This window comes from Muntiacus reevesi, chromosome 14 (assembly GCF_963930625.1).
Source record: "Muntiacus reevesi chromosome 14, mMunRee1.1, whole genome shotgun sequence".
Lineage (NCBI taxonomy): Eukaryota > Metazoa > Chordata > Mammalia > Artiodactyla > Cervidae > Muntiacus > Muntiacus reevesi.
This window is the reverse complement of record NC_089262.1, coordinates 44,808,845-44,826,053: the sequence shown is the minus strand read 5'-3', so window position 1 is coordinate 44,826,053 and position 17,209 is coordinate 44,808,845. Positions and strand designations below refer to the sequence as shown.

Sequence of the window (17,209 nt, the reverse complement as noted above, 5' to 3'; positions counted from 1 at the left end):
ATACTACATAAATAGTAATGTGTTCGATCAGGGTGTTTGCTGTTAACCAGCCATCCCCAGCGTTAACACCCTGAGGCTTTCAAACTCAGAGCTTGCTTTTTCAGAAATCACATGACCTTGGAAGGAAACCCCACTGAGACCCCTGTGTTTCCTTTTCTCAGCTATCATTGGTGCATCAGCGGTGAATCATTTTCAGTAAAATAGTGGGATACTCTGCTTCTGGTTTTGGTGAATAATTTTAATGCAGACTTTTTAAAAAGTCAAATTTTAATTGGCTATAGCTACTGAAAATTTCCTAAAGGAAACATTGATAGTTCTGTTTCTTTTTATGTGAATATGCTTACCCTCCCTCGACACATGGTAATGTTTAAAAAGATATTTATTTATTTTATTTTTGACTGTGCTAGGGCTTTCTTGCTGCGCCTGGGCTTTCTCTAGTTGCAGTGAGCAGAGGCTCCTCTGTGGTGCAGGAGCTTCTCTTTGCAGTGGCTTCTCTTGTGGTCGAGTACAGGCCCTAGAGTGAAGGCTCAGGAGCTGTGGGGCATGGGCTTAGTTATCCCGTGGCAAGTGGGATCTTCCCAGACCAGGGAGGAACCCGTGCCCCCTGCATTGGCGGAGGGGGGGGGGGGGCTCTTAAGCACTGGACCACCATGGAAATACCTCGTGATGATTTTTAACAGCTTTTGAGATATAATTTATATACTATCAAGATCACTCATTTGAAGTGTATCATTCACTGGCTTTTAAGCTGTTTTGAGTTGTGCAACCATCACCGTAATCTGATTCTAGAACACTTATCATTCCCAAAGGAAGTCTCATAGCCATTAGCAGTCAGTCTGCATTACCCTCCTTTTCCTGACTCCCCTGCCTTAGACAACCTCTAATCTAATATCTGACTTCTTAGACTTGCTTATTTTGGACATTTCATATAAATGGAAATGCACAATATGTGGTCTTCTGTGATTGACTTCTTTCACTTGTCATGATGCTTTTTATTCCTTTTTATTGCCAAATAATATTCCATCACATGGAAATATATTTTATTTGCCAGTTCAGCAGCTGATATACTTTTTGTTGTTTCTACTTTTTACCTATTATGAATAATGCTGCTGTGAGCATTTATGTACAAGTTTTTCTGTGGACATATGTTTTCAGGTGGGGCATAAACCTAAGAGTGGGATGACTATGTCATATTTTAGCTATGTTTAGCATCTTGAAGAGCTTCTACTTTTTAAAGTGGCTGAATCATTTTATATTGCATTAACAATGTTCCAGGTTTCTAAAGATTAACATTAACAATGTTCCAGGCATCTAAAGAAGATTCCAGGTTTCTAAACTATTGTCAATATTTGCTATTAGTATTATTTCTTTACAATTGCTATTCCAGTGAGTGTGAAGATGTTTCTAATTGTGGTCTTGACTTGCATTTCTGTAATGACTAATGACTAATGTTGAGTTTCTTTTCATGTGCCCCCAGGGGAGTCCCATAAGTATAAATTAAAAAAATTGTAAATTAAGGCTACCTAATCATACCCTTGGAAAAATGTTTAATTTATTCCAGTTGTGAGTGAGCCTTTGCAATGTTGTAAGCCAGTAGTTCTCAAAGTGTGGTTGGTGGACTCCTGGGTGTTCCTGAAACCTTTTCAAGAGACTATGAGATTAAATTAATTTTCATAACAATGCTAAGATGTTGCTTGTTTCTATACCTGTGTGTTAACATTTTCACTAATGTCACAAAGGCAATGATGGGGAAAACTGCTGGTGTCTTAGCACAAATCAATGCAGTAGCACCAGACTGTACGAACAGTCACTGTATTCTTCATCGTCAGACACTCTCAGAAGAGAAAACCAGTTTCAATGAAGAATGTCTTTGATGAGACAGCAGAAACAGCAAAATTAAAAAAAAATTAACACATCTTTACCCTGCAGTAAATGCCTTCTTAATATTCTCTGTGATGTGGGAAGTGTGCAATGTATGTCTGAAACATGTTGGTTGCACATTAAAGTACAGTGGTTGCTTTGAGGAAAAACACTAGTGTAACTGTTTGAGTTGCTAATTGATCTCTCTTTTTCATGGAATACTATTTTTATTTGAAAGAATGCTGATTCATTTTTGCTATGCATTAGCAGCGACAGAGGATGAGATGGTTGGATGGCATCACTGACTCAATGGACATGAGTGTGAGCAAACTCTGGGAGATAGTGAAGGACAGGGAAGCCTGGCATGCTGCAGTCCATGGGGTCGCAAAGAGTCAGACATGACTGAGCGACTAAACAACAAGAAGCTAACACAACGTTGTAAATCAACTATACTGCAGTAAAATTAATTAAGAAAAAAAGAATGCTGACAGACAAAATATGATTATCTAGACTTTAATATTTAATGACACTTTCTCAAATATGAATGAAGTGAGCCTGTCAATTTAGAGAAAACAACTGACAATGTTTGTTGCTAACGATAAAATTAGAATTTTGGAAACACTTGTATCTGTTCTCACAAGCTTGACATCTTCTCAACACTTAAGGACTTTCCCAATTAGATGGTAGTGATATTAATAAATGTATTTTAAAAATATTTTGCAATGAATGTGTCAGAATTTGGAAAATCTACATAACTCAATGAATTAATATTTTCCAAAAGAGCAATGCATGCTATTATATGCATTTATATTTGAATTTGCTGTCCTCTTTCCATGGTCATTGAGAAATGAATCAGCTGTTGGGGACAAGGCCTGGAATCATATTAATTATTGAACACCTCTGAAGTGCCAGACACAGTGCTAAATGCTAGAGATAAGACATAAAGGTGAATAAACATTTAATCTTTCCCTTAGGGAGCATAGCGTCTACTAAGAGAGAAATTTATAAACATATGAAATGATTTTAAATTGTGTCATAAAGAAACAAAACTGGGTTCTGAAGTGGAGAATACTAAGAGAGGGTCTGACTCTGAGAGGATGAACAGCCAACATTAAAGCCAACCTGAGAAAACCTAGTGGGGAGTGGGCGTGTGTGCAGGTGTGAGTGTGAGTGCCTGTGGAGGTGGGGACATATGTGAGAGTGTGTGTGAGGGCACAGATCCTGGTGTGTGTGTGTGTGTGTGTTTGTGACTGGGGAAAGAATATTGGTACAGCCGGAGTGAAGTGAGTACAGAGACGCCACTTGTGCAGGGCCTTGTACACTATGGTAAGTTCATTGTTCTTAATGTTTGTGCAAAGGCCTCCGTTAGAGGATATTTTATTTACACACTTTTGGATATGGGTGATTATCGGCCACTCTGCTCATGACAGATTGAGGACACGGGGGCCAGAGAGCTTGAATGATTTCTTCAGAGTCCTGCGGTGAGTTAGAGGCAGAGTGAAGTCAGGGCCTCTGGCCTAGGGTCGTTGTTCTGTTTACTCCACCAATCAATGCTGCAGCTGAACTGCTTCTGTAGCTGGGTTTCTGCTAAGAACCGTACAGTTCACTTTTGTACAAGTTGTATCAGCGTCACAAGTGGGGAGGTTGTTTAGGACCGAGTGTCTTATAGATAGAAAACATTCAGTATTTGGAATTTTCTCATTGGATACACAGAAATGTCTGTTTCTTTTTTTATTTGGCTATGCCGACTCTTAGTTGCAGCATGTGGGATCTAGTTCCCTGGCAAAGAATCAAACCTGGGCTCCCTGCACTGGGAGCTTGAATTCTTTGCCACTGAGCCACCAGTGAAGTCCCTCTACAGATTTTCAGTTTATAGATGTGAAAATGCAGGCACAGACTAATACTCTGCTCAAGGTCTTACACTGTCTAGTGATGGAGCTGGTGTCTGACCTGTAGACCAGTGATCTTTCCACCAGGTTGTTGTGATGTCTGTGGCATTCTAGTCGGGAATCCAAAATTTGTATTGGTCTGTCTAAACATAGGGCAGATCTCAAGAGGAAGACTCTGAGAGATAATTGGGATGGCTTCTGGGAATGTGAAATATTATTTATCTTTCCCCCATCACCTCTCAACACAGTAGACAGCCTTACTCTGTTATGTGTTCTTTAGAACCCAAAGCAGATGTCCTCATACTTATGGATTTCTTTTTGCTTCCCATCAGACTTCAAACATTTTGAAATCAGTGGTCACGTCTTAATATTTATAAATCTGGACAGAATGCCTGGCACATGGTGGGCCCTCAGGAAATGTTTGAGGAATTAAATTGGATGAGTCAGCCAGAATTATTAGAGAATAAGCATTTATAAATTAGCTCTTTGGAGAAACAGTGCAACAAAAAGATGTGATTATAAATGGTAGATAATAAAAAAGCCATCTTTATTTATTATATATCACAGTCTATCAAGAATAACATAGAACTAAGCTTAGTGCTTGCATATATAAATTGTCTAGCTAAAGCAAAATAGATACCAAAGTACTGGGTGGACTGCAGCCTACTCGTCTATGTAATTTTAGTCTACTTGTAATTAATAAATGATGCAGTTCCCCTCAATTATCTCTAACCCCAAATTCTAAATTTTCCCACTATCTAAAACACACACTGAGTCTTTCCCACCGTATTCATAATTAGAATTTTTGTAAGAAGTTAAGCAATGCAGAAGCATATAGTAAGAAGTGAATAACCCCTCTTTATCTCTATCTTTACTCTCACATTGAATACAATATCAGGCTCTGAATTTCTAAGAACAGAAATATTTTGGAGCTTCATTTGGAAGAAAGGAGAATATTCTAACTTTCTCGAGATTGACTTCCTTTTAAGAATGAACACAAAAGTGACAGTTCAAATTCTGAATAAAACAAAAAGTCACGGAATTGGAGAACTTTTTCTCAAGGGACATCTCTCACCATGGATAGAGAACACGCGATGAATCAGTCTTTGCTAATCGGGGAAGAGTGATAGCAGGAGGTAATTTCTTTCATTACTGAATTTATTTTAGACAGGTGGCATTTTGTATGTGAAGTTCAGAGGGTTGCAAGATGCTTCTTCGGATAGGTCAAGTTTAAAACCCTTTTACTTGGTTACTTCGATTTTCCACTTTGAAGTAGAAATGTCATATGGCTCCTGCAATGGTTTTCTTTATCCAGTTGAGGTGTTTTTTGGTAAGGAGGATGTAGATGCCAGGCTTCTGGGGGTTACCACACTTGCCAAAGGAGGTGACACCTCTGAAAACGTTATCACATATCAGAGGACTTCCAGAATCCCCCTGAAACAGAAAATTACATGATTTAGACAGGAGTGCTTTTCAAGGATATTTAATCACCATTTTAGTCATTCATTTATTCACTCATTCATTCACACGTTGCTTCTCTTTTTCCTTAAAGTTTAATTTATGTCTGTTTTATTAATTGTCTGCCCTCAGCATCAATTACACAGATTTGTTAATATTTTCCAATCATTTTCCTTTTGCAAAAGACAATTCTGGAGATGTGCAAAATTTATTTTTATCGGTAAAACAAAGACAGAATAGCAAAGGAAGCTGTTAACAGTGAAAATAACTGTCTTCTTCAGTCGCCCTGTATCCCTTTTTCTTGGTCAGTAGATGTTAGGGGAAGAGACTGGATGTTGGGACTGCCTGAGGCATGAGATGGGATTTGAACTACATCCTGCTTTAAAGAAGGACACAGGGTAAGCCATCTCAGACCAAGGAGTACTTGTGAGAGTTCAAACAAATTTTAGGGCTCTTTTCCAGGGCTCATCAGTTCTCATTTCATATTCTCTCTGACCCTGCAAACCACTTCTGGAACATGAGTTCTAAATAAGGCTGAACCCTAGTCAAGCCCGTTCTTGTCACGTGGAGAGGCAGAACAACGCAGGAGTTGGGAGTCAAATGGCCTCGGTTCAAGTCCAGATCCACCCTACTGACTGCTGTTATCTAACTTGGGAAGTTAAGTAACTTTCTATGTCCTAATTTCCCCATCTATAAAATTTGTTGTTTAGTCTCTAAGTCGTGTCTGACACTTTTGCGATCCCATAGACTAGCCCGCCAGGCTCCTCTGTCCATGGGATTTCCCAGGCAAAGATACTGGAGTCAGTTGCCTTGCCCTACTCCAGGGGATCTTCCTGGCCCAAGGCAGGAGGATTCTGTACCACTGAGCCACCAGGGAAGCCCCATCTATATAATAGGATTGATAATAACAGTGTCTATCCCATGGGGCTATTTGAGGATCAATTGGCATAGAATATACAACTTAGTATAGTTCTTGGCATCTGATAAATGCCAGCTGTCATGATCAGCAGGACAGAATCCATGTGCTGTGCTATGCTTAGTTGCTTAATTGTGTCTAACTCTTTGCAACCCCATGGACTGTAGCCTGCCAGGCTCCTCTGTCCATGGGGATTCTCCAGGTAAGCATACTGGAGTGGGTTGCCATGCCCTCCCTCACGATATCTTCCTAACCTAGGGATCAAACCCAGGTCTCCTGCATTGCAGGCGGATTCTTTACCATCTGAGCCCCCAGGGAAGCCCGCAGCACCATAAGTGGTGGTTAAATGGGATCCTGATCATGGGTAATGAGAGGAGTTTCCGTGGATGGAAGGTTTCACCTGGGACAAGGGAGCACACAGCAGCCCAGGGTCAAGCAGACATTCTCTCAGACCTCGGACATAAGAAGTAATAACAACAGTACCTTGTTCTTAGGCATGCTTTTTAACCTGATTTCCCATTGCCCAAAATGGTCAAAGTTTTAATTTACTTACTTCACATGAATCATCTTCACCTTTTCTACCACCAGCACAGATCATACCGAGATCAATAACTGGACTAAAATTATAGTGCTGGGCATCATTGCATATTTTCCTATCTATCACTGTAACGTTGGCTTCTCTCAAGGCATTAGACATTTGACATGCATCTTTTTTGGTGCTTCCCCATCCTGCCACATGACACTTGGTGTGGGGTTTGACATCGTCTCCTGTTCTTGGTAGCTGCAGTATTCCTACAGCTTTGGTCATAGTTGCTCTACCTTCCAGCTAGAAAAGAGACAGAAGACGCAGTTTAAGGCAAGGAGCACAGTAACCAAACCCAGAAAACAGCTCTGACTTAGATAACTTTCTTATTTAGCATGTTCTTATGAAGGATATAAATCAAAACATGTTCCAACCTAACTGACCATCAGTTATTGGTTTTTTAAAGTCACAGCATACCTTTTCAGGTATGTTTTGCTAGGCTAGTCTAGTAAACTTCAGTCAGTTGACCCGTCAATGGTGAAATTTTATTAGTGGTGGTTGACAGTTCTGTGGCTGAAAAGCTGTATTGGAGAGCTCAATCATTATTTTATTCAGGTGGTCTTAAGTTTGTAAACTGACTGATATTAAGACCAATGAAAGGAAACTAGTGCTCCAGGCGCAGTGGGGCTGGGTGGGAAAGGGGTCAGTGTCATTTTCCATTTCAGTGGAAACGTGGCTTCTCCTCTTCTGAGCAAGCACCAACCACTTGCGCTGCCTTCGAGGGCTCACGCACACTTTGCCCTTTTCTTTCATTCGCCAAACCCTCTTCTTGCCTCACTACCTTGCTTTCTCTCTTTTTCTTCTGAAAGTTCAAGGTCAGGAGAGTGGGGAGTGTGATAAAAGTTGAGAAGAGAGTAGAGGAAGATAATTCTAGCTCTTTTCTTCTTGCCCCAAGCTGTAGGGAGTCCTGGTATTGCAGACCTTCTAAAAACATGGGAGGACAGCAGCAGAGGCCACTGCCACATTCCTATCATTGCATTGCTTTCAGGCCCCACTTCCTGACATTAGACAGTCCTCACTTCCTCAGTGCCCCCTCTGAGTCGATGATGTGACCCCCCACCCCATTAGAATTTAGAAAAAGAAATGACCACAGCTTAAAATCTTTCCACAGAACTTCAAACGCCCATGTGCAACACCTGTCCTTCTGTCCTGCTCACACTCTCACAAGTCCTCATGCTTGTTATCGGGCTGGATTGGCAAGGAGGCAGTAGAACACCCAGAAAGGACTTCAGGTCTGAATAAATGGATCAGACATGGTCAGGATGCACATACTTGTAGACAGCACTCCTGGGGTCAGGCACACAGACCAGTGATGGGCACATCAGTAGGTTTTCACACTGGAAGGTTAACCATGGGGAGGTCCTGACACCCTCTTTAAGATTTCTCCAGCAACCTCACCTTTCTGACCACGTGTCAGAGGTGAGAGGGAGTTTCCCGACTCTACTTTGTACTCCTTACTCCCCGCACACTCTTTTAAAGATATTTAAGTCGTAAAGGAGACTTGACCACTGCTACCACTCTCTTGAAAACTGAGTTCAGAATCTTTTCCCTTGATGGGTTTGCCACTGTCTGGCTTAATTCCATCCCTTATCCAAAATTATTCAGGAAATGTTTATGGAAGGTCTACCATGTACTAGGGATTATACTCCTTGGTATAGGGGAGAAATAAAAAGATAAAAATATCTGTTCTTTGAAGTTGTCATTGCACTGAGGGAAACAAACAATAAAATAAAAAAAAAAAACAAACACCCAAAGTATTTAATATATTAGAAGTGCCCTGCTATGGAGAAAAAGGCAGGAGGGAAGTAGGCCAGGTAGCGCCCTCTACTGGGCAGGGAGGGGAGTTACGTTGCCCCATGCCAGAAGCAGGACGGGAGGGAATTAGAGAACGGGGGCGGAGAGGAGACCTCAGAGAGAGGCAGGGCCTGGAGTCTCAAGGCAGAAAGTGTGAGGCTAACTGATAAGTACTGGGGGCAGGGAGTGTGGGGAGTTTGCCAGAAGCCTACAAAGCTCTAGGCCCTCTCTTTACTCCTGATGTGGGAATGTGTGGATTCCTTGAGCTTCCTCTTAACTCTTGCTGGGGAAATTTCTCATCAACCCTCTTTAGACGTGTGAACCTGCAGTTCACACTCTGCCCAATTCTGCCTCTTCTATCATACTTTCTGCATAGCAGTCAGATAATCCTCCTAAAAACAAGTCTGATCATGTCACTGCCCTGCTTAAAATACTTTCCCATTTCCTTCCCCATAAAGTTCAAACTTCTTCCCATGGTTTGCAATGTCTGGGTTCCCTCTTTCTTAAATCTCATGATAACTTCCCTTTCTTCCCTCTTCCTCCAAATGCATTTTCCATTAAAGACTCCTCTTGCACTTCCTGCCTGGAAGTCCCTCTCCTCTTTTTTGCCTCCTGACTCCTGTACCTTCTCTAAGAAATCTTCCCTGACCACCTGGACATGCCCTGTGTTCCCTCAGAGCCCCCTCCTTAGTCATTTCCATCACTGATGAGTCACATACAGCCGGATCAGAACAGTTGATATATTTGTCTGCCTCTCCTACTAGAAACTGTGAACACTTTGAGAACAGCACCTGTTTATCTTGTGAAGAGAGAATATCTTACTGGCACTCACAGCTGGGCCACAACTTTTCCTATTGATCATGAACACTATTATAGACTACCAATATCAGATAGAGCTTCACTGGTGGCTCAGACAGTGAAGAATCTGCCTGCAATACAAGAGAACTGGGTTCAGTCCCTGGGTTGGGAAGATCCCCTGGAGAAGGATTCACAAGATCTCCAGGATTCTTGCCTGGAGAATTAGGTGGACAGAGGAGCCTGATGGGCTACACTCCATGTGTCACCAGAATCATAATTGGACATGACTGGGCAACTAACACTTTCACTTTTAATATCAGACAAGGTGAGCCTAAAGAAATAAGCAAGACTCCAGGCCACTCTGCACTCACTTTTGAGTACAGGCAAAAGTAAGGTCTTTGTGCCCATCACAAAAATGACCAAACACCCCTATCAGCTAAAATGAGTGGCTGCTGCTTCTTATCAATCACAGATTTAGCCTCCTAGATAAGTAAGATTCACTGAGATCCTCCATCATAGAATTACCCCACTTCCTGACAATAGTTCAGAGCAAACTCCTACTTCCTAGAATACTCCTTCTCATTTGACACAATCCCAAATCCTGGGATAAGTTCTATCTAACACTCTTAAAAGTCACTCCATGATTCCTAATGGTGGACAGTCGCCCTTGCTGAGCAAGAGTCAACAAATGCAACTTGGTTTGACTGTAATTGAGTCACTGGTGGCATTATCACTTTGGATCGACAGGTCTTACCACGCTAGGACTTTTGTCAATATTTGTTAAATTGAACTGACTTCCAAGAAGGTGAACATTTGTGTAATTATGGTGGGTCCCTGCTGTGATTCTCACCCCTACATCCTGGCGTTAGCCAGTCTTGGCTATGAGGCCAGTGTATAAAACTGGTTTCAGGTTAAACTGACCAAATTTCAAAATTTCACAATTTCAAAATAGTTATTGAAAAAAAAAAAATTTACCTGAAGTAGTTGAAGATCCCCTTCAAATGTCTGTGGATCAAAGCATGGGTAGGGAATTGCCTTTTTAATGGAAAATACTTGGTCAAGTTTCTCTTTATGGGATGTAGAGTGGGCCCCAAGAATAACTTGAGGATTGCCCTTCCTGGAAAAAACAAGAACAATATAATTTATGTGACAGAACAGATGAAATTAAGTCTGAACTTAATTTATTAAATCTGATCAGTTCTTTTAGATGGTTTCCTATATATAAATAAGCACAGCAAGTTAGCGGGCATTTATGAGGCTTTTTTCTTGGGTGTTTTACCTAAAACTCCCATGACATATGTTATCTTAGATGCTTCAACTTCAGGTCTTTTCAGGGAAGAAGCAACAGGAGGGGAATCCCAGGCCTTTTGGCAACAGCAGGAGCATTGCGTTGGCAAGGCCTAGAGAGGTATGCTTGGGTGCTGACCACGTGGGCTGCTGCGGAAAGCAGAGCTGCCAGTTTCTGCATCTGCCTTGGATTTGTGGAATCAACACCTAATGGAAGAAACTCAACCCAAGAACTAGAAGGTAAACCCAAGAACTAGAGACGTAACCAAAGAAGGACAGCAGGGGTGGCAGGCTTATTTCTTTGTGTTTCAGGGAGATAGTGTAACTTGCTTGTCTTCAAAGATGACAAAGATGGAAAAGAGCCTAGAACTGAATAGGTAGAACTGAAGAAATGAATCTTGACATAATAGTGAAATTTTAGAGCTGAATCTAACGGACTTCCCTGGTTGTCCAGTGGTTAAGAATCTGTCTTGCAGTGCAGGAGATGCAGGTTCGATCCCTAGTTGGGAAACTAAGATCCTACATGCCTCAGAGCAACTCAGCCTGTGCACTGCAACTATTGAGCCCATATGCCGCAACTAGAGAGTCTGCATGCCACAATGAAAGACACTCTGTGATGCAGCAAAGATGCCATGCAGCCAAACAAATAACTAAAGCAAAAACAAAACTTAATCTAAGCACACACACAGAAGCAAATAAACTGCTAGTCCCCAAGTCTAGTTTGTGAACCTAATGATAGCTCATCTGGGAGAGATGGGCGCAAGCATTTCTTGATTTGCTGGACAGACTTTGCACTAAGTGGGCCTATTAATCAAGCCAGTGGTGATCTTAAGTGTACATTGTGCTGAAGTTCCCTTGATAAATTCTTATTTGGCACAGCAATATAGTGCAGATCTCCTTGGATCTTCTTTGTGGGAGGCTAGTTTTTAAGTCTTTTCTTTTATTCATGCAATTTATGCTAAAGTGAGCAGGGAAATGGTAGGTTCCAGTTACCAACAACAAGTACTGATGAAGAAAACAGCAACATATCCAGGTGATAAACATTATTCTGACTTTCAAATCACAATTAGGGAAAAATTAGTTTGATCATAAGAAATGACTGTTTTGGAAAGTCAAACAGTTAAATATCAGTAATATATGGTTCAATCTAATATATAGCAACATGGGATAAGACTAACTAGATCACAGTAAGTAAATCACTTGTAATCATAGAGAACACTTAGCTTGCTCGACTATGTAAAATACATTTGTGAAAAAAGCCTGAAATAAAATATAGCAAAAGAGTAACAGTGATTATGTGAAGTTGATAAGATTAGGAGTGCAGTTTTTCACCATTTTGATTTTCAAAATGTTAATAATATTGCTATTTATAGTTAAAAGAAAATATGAGAATATAGTCATACACTTCAATTTTATTCTAAAGGATTTGGCCTTTGCTTATAGAGATAAACATAATAATAGCATATAACATTGAATGTACTTGCACACTTTCTTCTCCATCCCTACCTAATTTTGGTTTTGGACTTCAGAGTCATCTGACAACCTCTGTCCCTGCCCCCGCCCCAGCCCCCAAAACTGTCTGAGAATGAGAGGAGCTCAGAATTACTTACAGGTCACAGTGAGCAGCTGTCAACACCCAGTTTTCTTTGATCAAAGCCCCTGCACAGAGTTTCAGCCCTTTGATTAGAGCCATGTAGCGTCTTGTGTGAGGGGCCACTTCATTTCCTCCTATAATTCCCTCGCAGGATACTGGAAAAACTGTAAGAGTGATCCAGAGTGAAATCCTGTCTTACCGAGTTATGTGTCCTCCTGAGAAAGTTCTGATAATAATGAACAGATCCAGAACGAGTACTTAGACATGCACTTTGTGAGAAGATCAAAGTGGTCCAGGTGGTTTGGAGTTTTTACAATTTTCCATGATAGCTTTGGATAATAGTATCTTGAATTTAAATACTACTTCTCTTCCTGAAGAATTCAGATCACCTTTAACCTAATATCCATCTCCTTCCTATCCCTGGGAGGCAGAAACTGTCAGGCAATAGAATCTCTTTTATTAAAGCTCAAAAAGCAAAAAAATTAAAGACTTACCCAATATTATACAGTAAGAGCAGATGGGGGAGAAAGCTCATTCTCCTTTTTCTGCCATTCCTCAGCGGTTCACTTCCTACTACAGGCTTCAATGTCTTAGTTTGGGGTTGGACACTGTGTTATTGACCTTAAAAATCTCAGTGTTCCATGATGAGATTATTGTTGGGAATGATGGTTTGGTAAGTTGCATTCAATTTGAAGAAAGAACAACTATAGTAGCAATAAGGTGAAAGCATCTATGATTTACCAGGCACTGGTAAGTTTCAGACACTGGTTCTGATGTTTGTTGCAATGCAAGGTGGGTGTTATTATTCCCATGCAGAGATAAGGAACATGAAGTTTAGACAGAGCAGTTACTTTGCCCGAGTTCACACAACTGATAAATAGTAAAGCAGTCTTCTAATCCAGTTCCTGACCATGAAAAAAAAAAAAATACACTCTATCCATTGTGAAGAACTGTTTGTCTGAAGTACCTTTGTTATTTTTGAAATGTAGAGCCATTTGAGAATCTGAATGAAGTACAGACACAGATATGCCTGTGAATATTTGCATACAGTTTTGGGAGAGTCACAGGCTTCTTAGTGCCCGTTCATGCCCTTGAAGGAGCTCATGGATCCCACATTAAGAATCCCAGCTCTGAAAGTATCACTGAGCTATAAGATATCATAATGTGTAGTTAAGAACATGAAATCTGGGTTCAAATCCCAGCCCTACTACTTACTAGCTGATGACTTTGGTAAATTGTCTTAACCTCTTTGTGCCTTAGTTTTCTCATATGTAAATTGGGCTGAACAATAATACTGAAGAAGAGTGTATTTCAAACACTTAGAATATACTTAACTAAGTTTTATTAAATGTTGACACACATATATATAGTTCATTGGATTATTTTACACTGATTTATTGCTTTCTTTACCATTCCCACTACTGGAAAAAAACATAATTCATTCTGAAAACCAAAATTTTAAGATTCATCTGAGAGTTATGAGTTCTGTTAGTCGCTCTGTTGTGTCTGACTCTTTGCAACTCTATGGATTATAGTTCACCAGGTTCCTCTGTCCATGGAATTCTCCAGGCAAGAATATTGGAGTGGGTTACCATTCCATTCTCCAGGGGATCTTCCCAGCCCAGGGATCGAACCCAGTCTCCTGCACTGCAGGTGGATTCTTTATTGTCTGAGCCACCAAACAGAGGGTAACTAAGCCTTCCAGTTGGTAAATAATCTATCCATCCCAAGTTTAATGACTCTGTTGGTTTTTCACTTGCTGGTTTTGCTCTGTGGATCTGACCTGAATTTGTGAGAACCTCCAGATACAGTTATGCTTTCATATTTTTGCTGTAAACACATTAGGTTACACTTTCATTTTAAAAAGCAATATACCATTTCATTAGCAAAGACTAAAAGTAACATGAAATATTATTGGAATTAAGTTATGATTTCTTTTTTCCATTTACACAATATTGAACAAAAATTAAACCAATATAAAATTCCATTTTCTTATAAGCAAAACTGAAAAGCATATGAAAATATGTCTTACCTCCAGGAATTAGAAGGAGACAAATGGCAGGAGGGAAAGAGAAAGGAAAAGGAATATTCATGGCTTCTGTTACTCACAGACTATTTAGTTTCAGGTACTGATAATAATATATAATGAAACACAAAGGATGTGGGTTTTTTCTTTTTTTCTTTCTCTGCTTTGTGGCTAAAGACTTTGGTGTTTTATAACTGGAAAACATAACTTTATTTTAGAGATGGTGTGGTTACTTACTTGTTTCACATTTCTTTCAGGGTTAGACCTTTCCTACCTTAAAGGGTAAATGTGAAGCCATGAGACTGTGATAAATGGAGAACATTAAACAGAAAATTGCTATTTGGGGGCAACTTTTTCACTCTCAAATATGAGTTTATTTTAAAAAGCTGAGAATTCAAGTCTATATCAGAAATTGTTTTGAAATAGCATCTTTAATCTTACTCTAGTGGGGATAGGACAGATAGTTGATCCTTTGTTGTTGAGATTGCTGGGTAATCACTGAGGGGAAACTGAGTTATATTCTTAACGCACACTGTTCAGCTATAAAAACACTAAGTGAAGATACAGATGAATATTTGTACATGTAGAAAGGAGAAAGAGACTTTGAGATATGATAGAAAAGGCAGAAACTGTAAAAGCTTAATTTATGATATAAAAGTTGAACCTTCTGTACCTTGACACATCAAGCATAAAGCCAAATTACAAACATTTTCAACCTATGTGACACAAATGCCTATTTTTATGAAGCAATAAGGAAAGATGCATGCCTGGAAAGAAAAATGGTCAGAGAATTTGAACAAGTAATTTACAAAAGAAGAAATAAAAATGGCTGCTATATTCCTAATCTATGGAGGAATCAGTAAACACATACCATGAGTAATAATAAGAATGCAATTTAAAACATTTAGGTACAAATTTTGCCTGTCAATTACTAAAAATTAAAAAGCAAAAATACTCTCTGATTTTGGAAATTGTCTTTGTTGATGGCATTTAAAACTGCTACTATCTTCCTGGAATGTAATACATATAAAGGGGTTACTAAATTTTGCATGATCTTTGACCCAACAAGTCATATTTATGATTCATACTTAAAAAAAATTGTGGAGATGTATTAGTTTCTCATTGTTGCTGTAACAAATTACCGCAAACTTAGTGACTTAAAACAATTGACTTTTACTATTTTATAGTTCTGTAGGTCATAAGTCTGATGTAGCTTTCCCTGGGCTAAAGTGTCAACAGGGCTGTGTTCTTTTTTGGATGCTCTAAAAAAATCCATTTCTCTGCCTTTTCAATTTCAAGAGGTTGCTTGCATTCCTTGGCTTGTGGCCCGCTTCCAGCTTCAAAGCCATCAGTAATCGGTGGAGTCTTTCTCACATTTCATCACTCTGACATCGAGTCTTCTTCTACCTCTGCTTCTGCTTTTAAGGACCCCTGTGATTACCCTGGGCTTCCCAAGTGGCTTAGTGATAAAGAGTCTGCCTGCAATGCAGGAGACGTGGGTTTGATTTCCTGGGTAAGGAAGATCCCCTGGAGAAGGAAATGGCAACCTGTTCCAATATTCTTGGCTGGGAAATCCATGGACAGAGGAGCCTGGTGGGCTACAGTCCATGGAGTCACAAAGGATCAGACACAACTTAGCGACTGAGCCAGCAAACACGTGATTACATGGGCCCACTCAGATAATCTCCCTATTTTAAGGTGGGTTGATTAGCAATGTTAATTTTATCTAAAACCTCAATTCCCCTTTGCTTTGTAAACTCACATTCGCAGGCTCTAGGGATCAGGATATGAGCATCCTTGAGTAGGTGGGGAGCATTATTTGACATATATTGTATGTCGGCTCTAATTAGAGTATGTTGGCCTTAATTAGAGTATGTAGGCTCTAATTAATCTGTACAACCATTCTGCACAAAAATTAAATATTAGTAATATGGAAAGTGATCACAAAAATATTGCCATATCAGACAATTCTTGTGTCATCACAGATCCCCTTGGCCTCATGTAATCCATGAACCTTGGCCACTTGTTCTCAGCTTACTCTGTGGAGACCAATTCTGCACGGCCTTTTACCATATCCGGCACCACCTGACAATTCCTTGCTTCATGCCGGCATGACACAGCTTTTGCCTCCTACTCCTGGACTCCACTGCTGCTGCTGAGATCTAGGGCATGATGCAGAAGTGCAGGATATTTCAAGTCTTTTAAGGAAATCTATTTACTAGTAGGAGATGGAGTCTAATAGATGAATAGGTTATTCTTTGAAGCCCTAATTCTTATGGTTCTTGGAAGAGAGTCTGAGCCATCAGTTGGGCTTGTTGCCAAGTTTCCAGCCCAGCCATTGACTCTTGTATTGGTGCTTCTCTTCAACATTCCTTTCCTCTCTTTCCACATCACCTGCTACCCCCTTCTCAAGTATTCTCATCTCTAAGAAAGTGGTAGCACGTAACTTCCGCCTTTGGAAACGCAAGCTGACAGTTGGGAGTGGCACTAGGAGTTGGGAGTGACCTTACAAATTAGATCCACAAAGTAGGATTTAGAGTTGAGGGAGATTCACTGATCTGAAACACTGGGGACCCCACTGGTGGTGGTAAGGGGGTGCCTTTCCTTCTCCTGCCCTATGGTGTGGGATCTGGGCAGCCTGTCCTCTGCCTCCCAGCAAGGGACACGTGTGGGAGTGGGATTTCCCTGAAGTGGGACAGGTGCAAGGGGGTAATTGTAACTTATTCAATTATCTGAACTTTGGACTTAGAGTGAACCTTGAGGGAACTGTTAAAGTGAGAAGAGACTTTTATGAGGTTCCCACCAAACCTTTCTAGTTGTAATTCGGTCATTCAGATGTGGTCTAGGGTCAGAGGTTTCTGTGTGGTAGGTTTTCTAGGTAATCAAGCTATAGATCATTTTCCTCCCCCTGCTCCCCAACCATCAGCTTTGCATATCATGTCACCCTACTAGATCACTCACCACCTCACCATTGATGTATCTACTGTGACCACTGGGACAAGTC

At 40.4% G+C, this 17,209-nt stretch overlaps 1 protein-coding gene across 1 annotated transcript; it reads right to left on the bottom strand.

Moving 5' to 3' along the window:
• Nucleotides 1-5,030: 5,030 nt before the first annotated feature.
• Nucleotides 5,031-14,272, bottom strand: LOC136146682 (granzyme A). Its single transcript, XM_065905699.1, has 5 exons — nt 14,212-14,272; nt 12,196-12,343; nt 10,274-10,415; nt 6,677-6,949; nt 5,031-5,183 (listed from the first exon to the last, which is right to left on the bottom strand). The coding sequence occupies exons 1-5, from the start codon at nt 14,270-14,272 to the stop codon at nt 5,031-5,033; spliced, it is 777 nt and encodes a 258-aa protein (XP_065761771.1).
• Nucleotides 14,273-17,209: the final 2,937 nt, after the last annotated feature.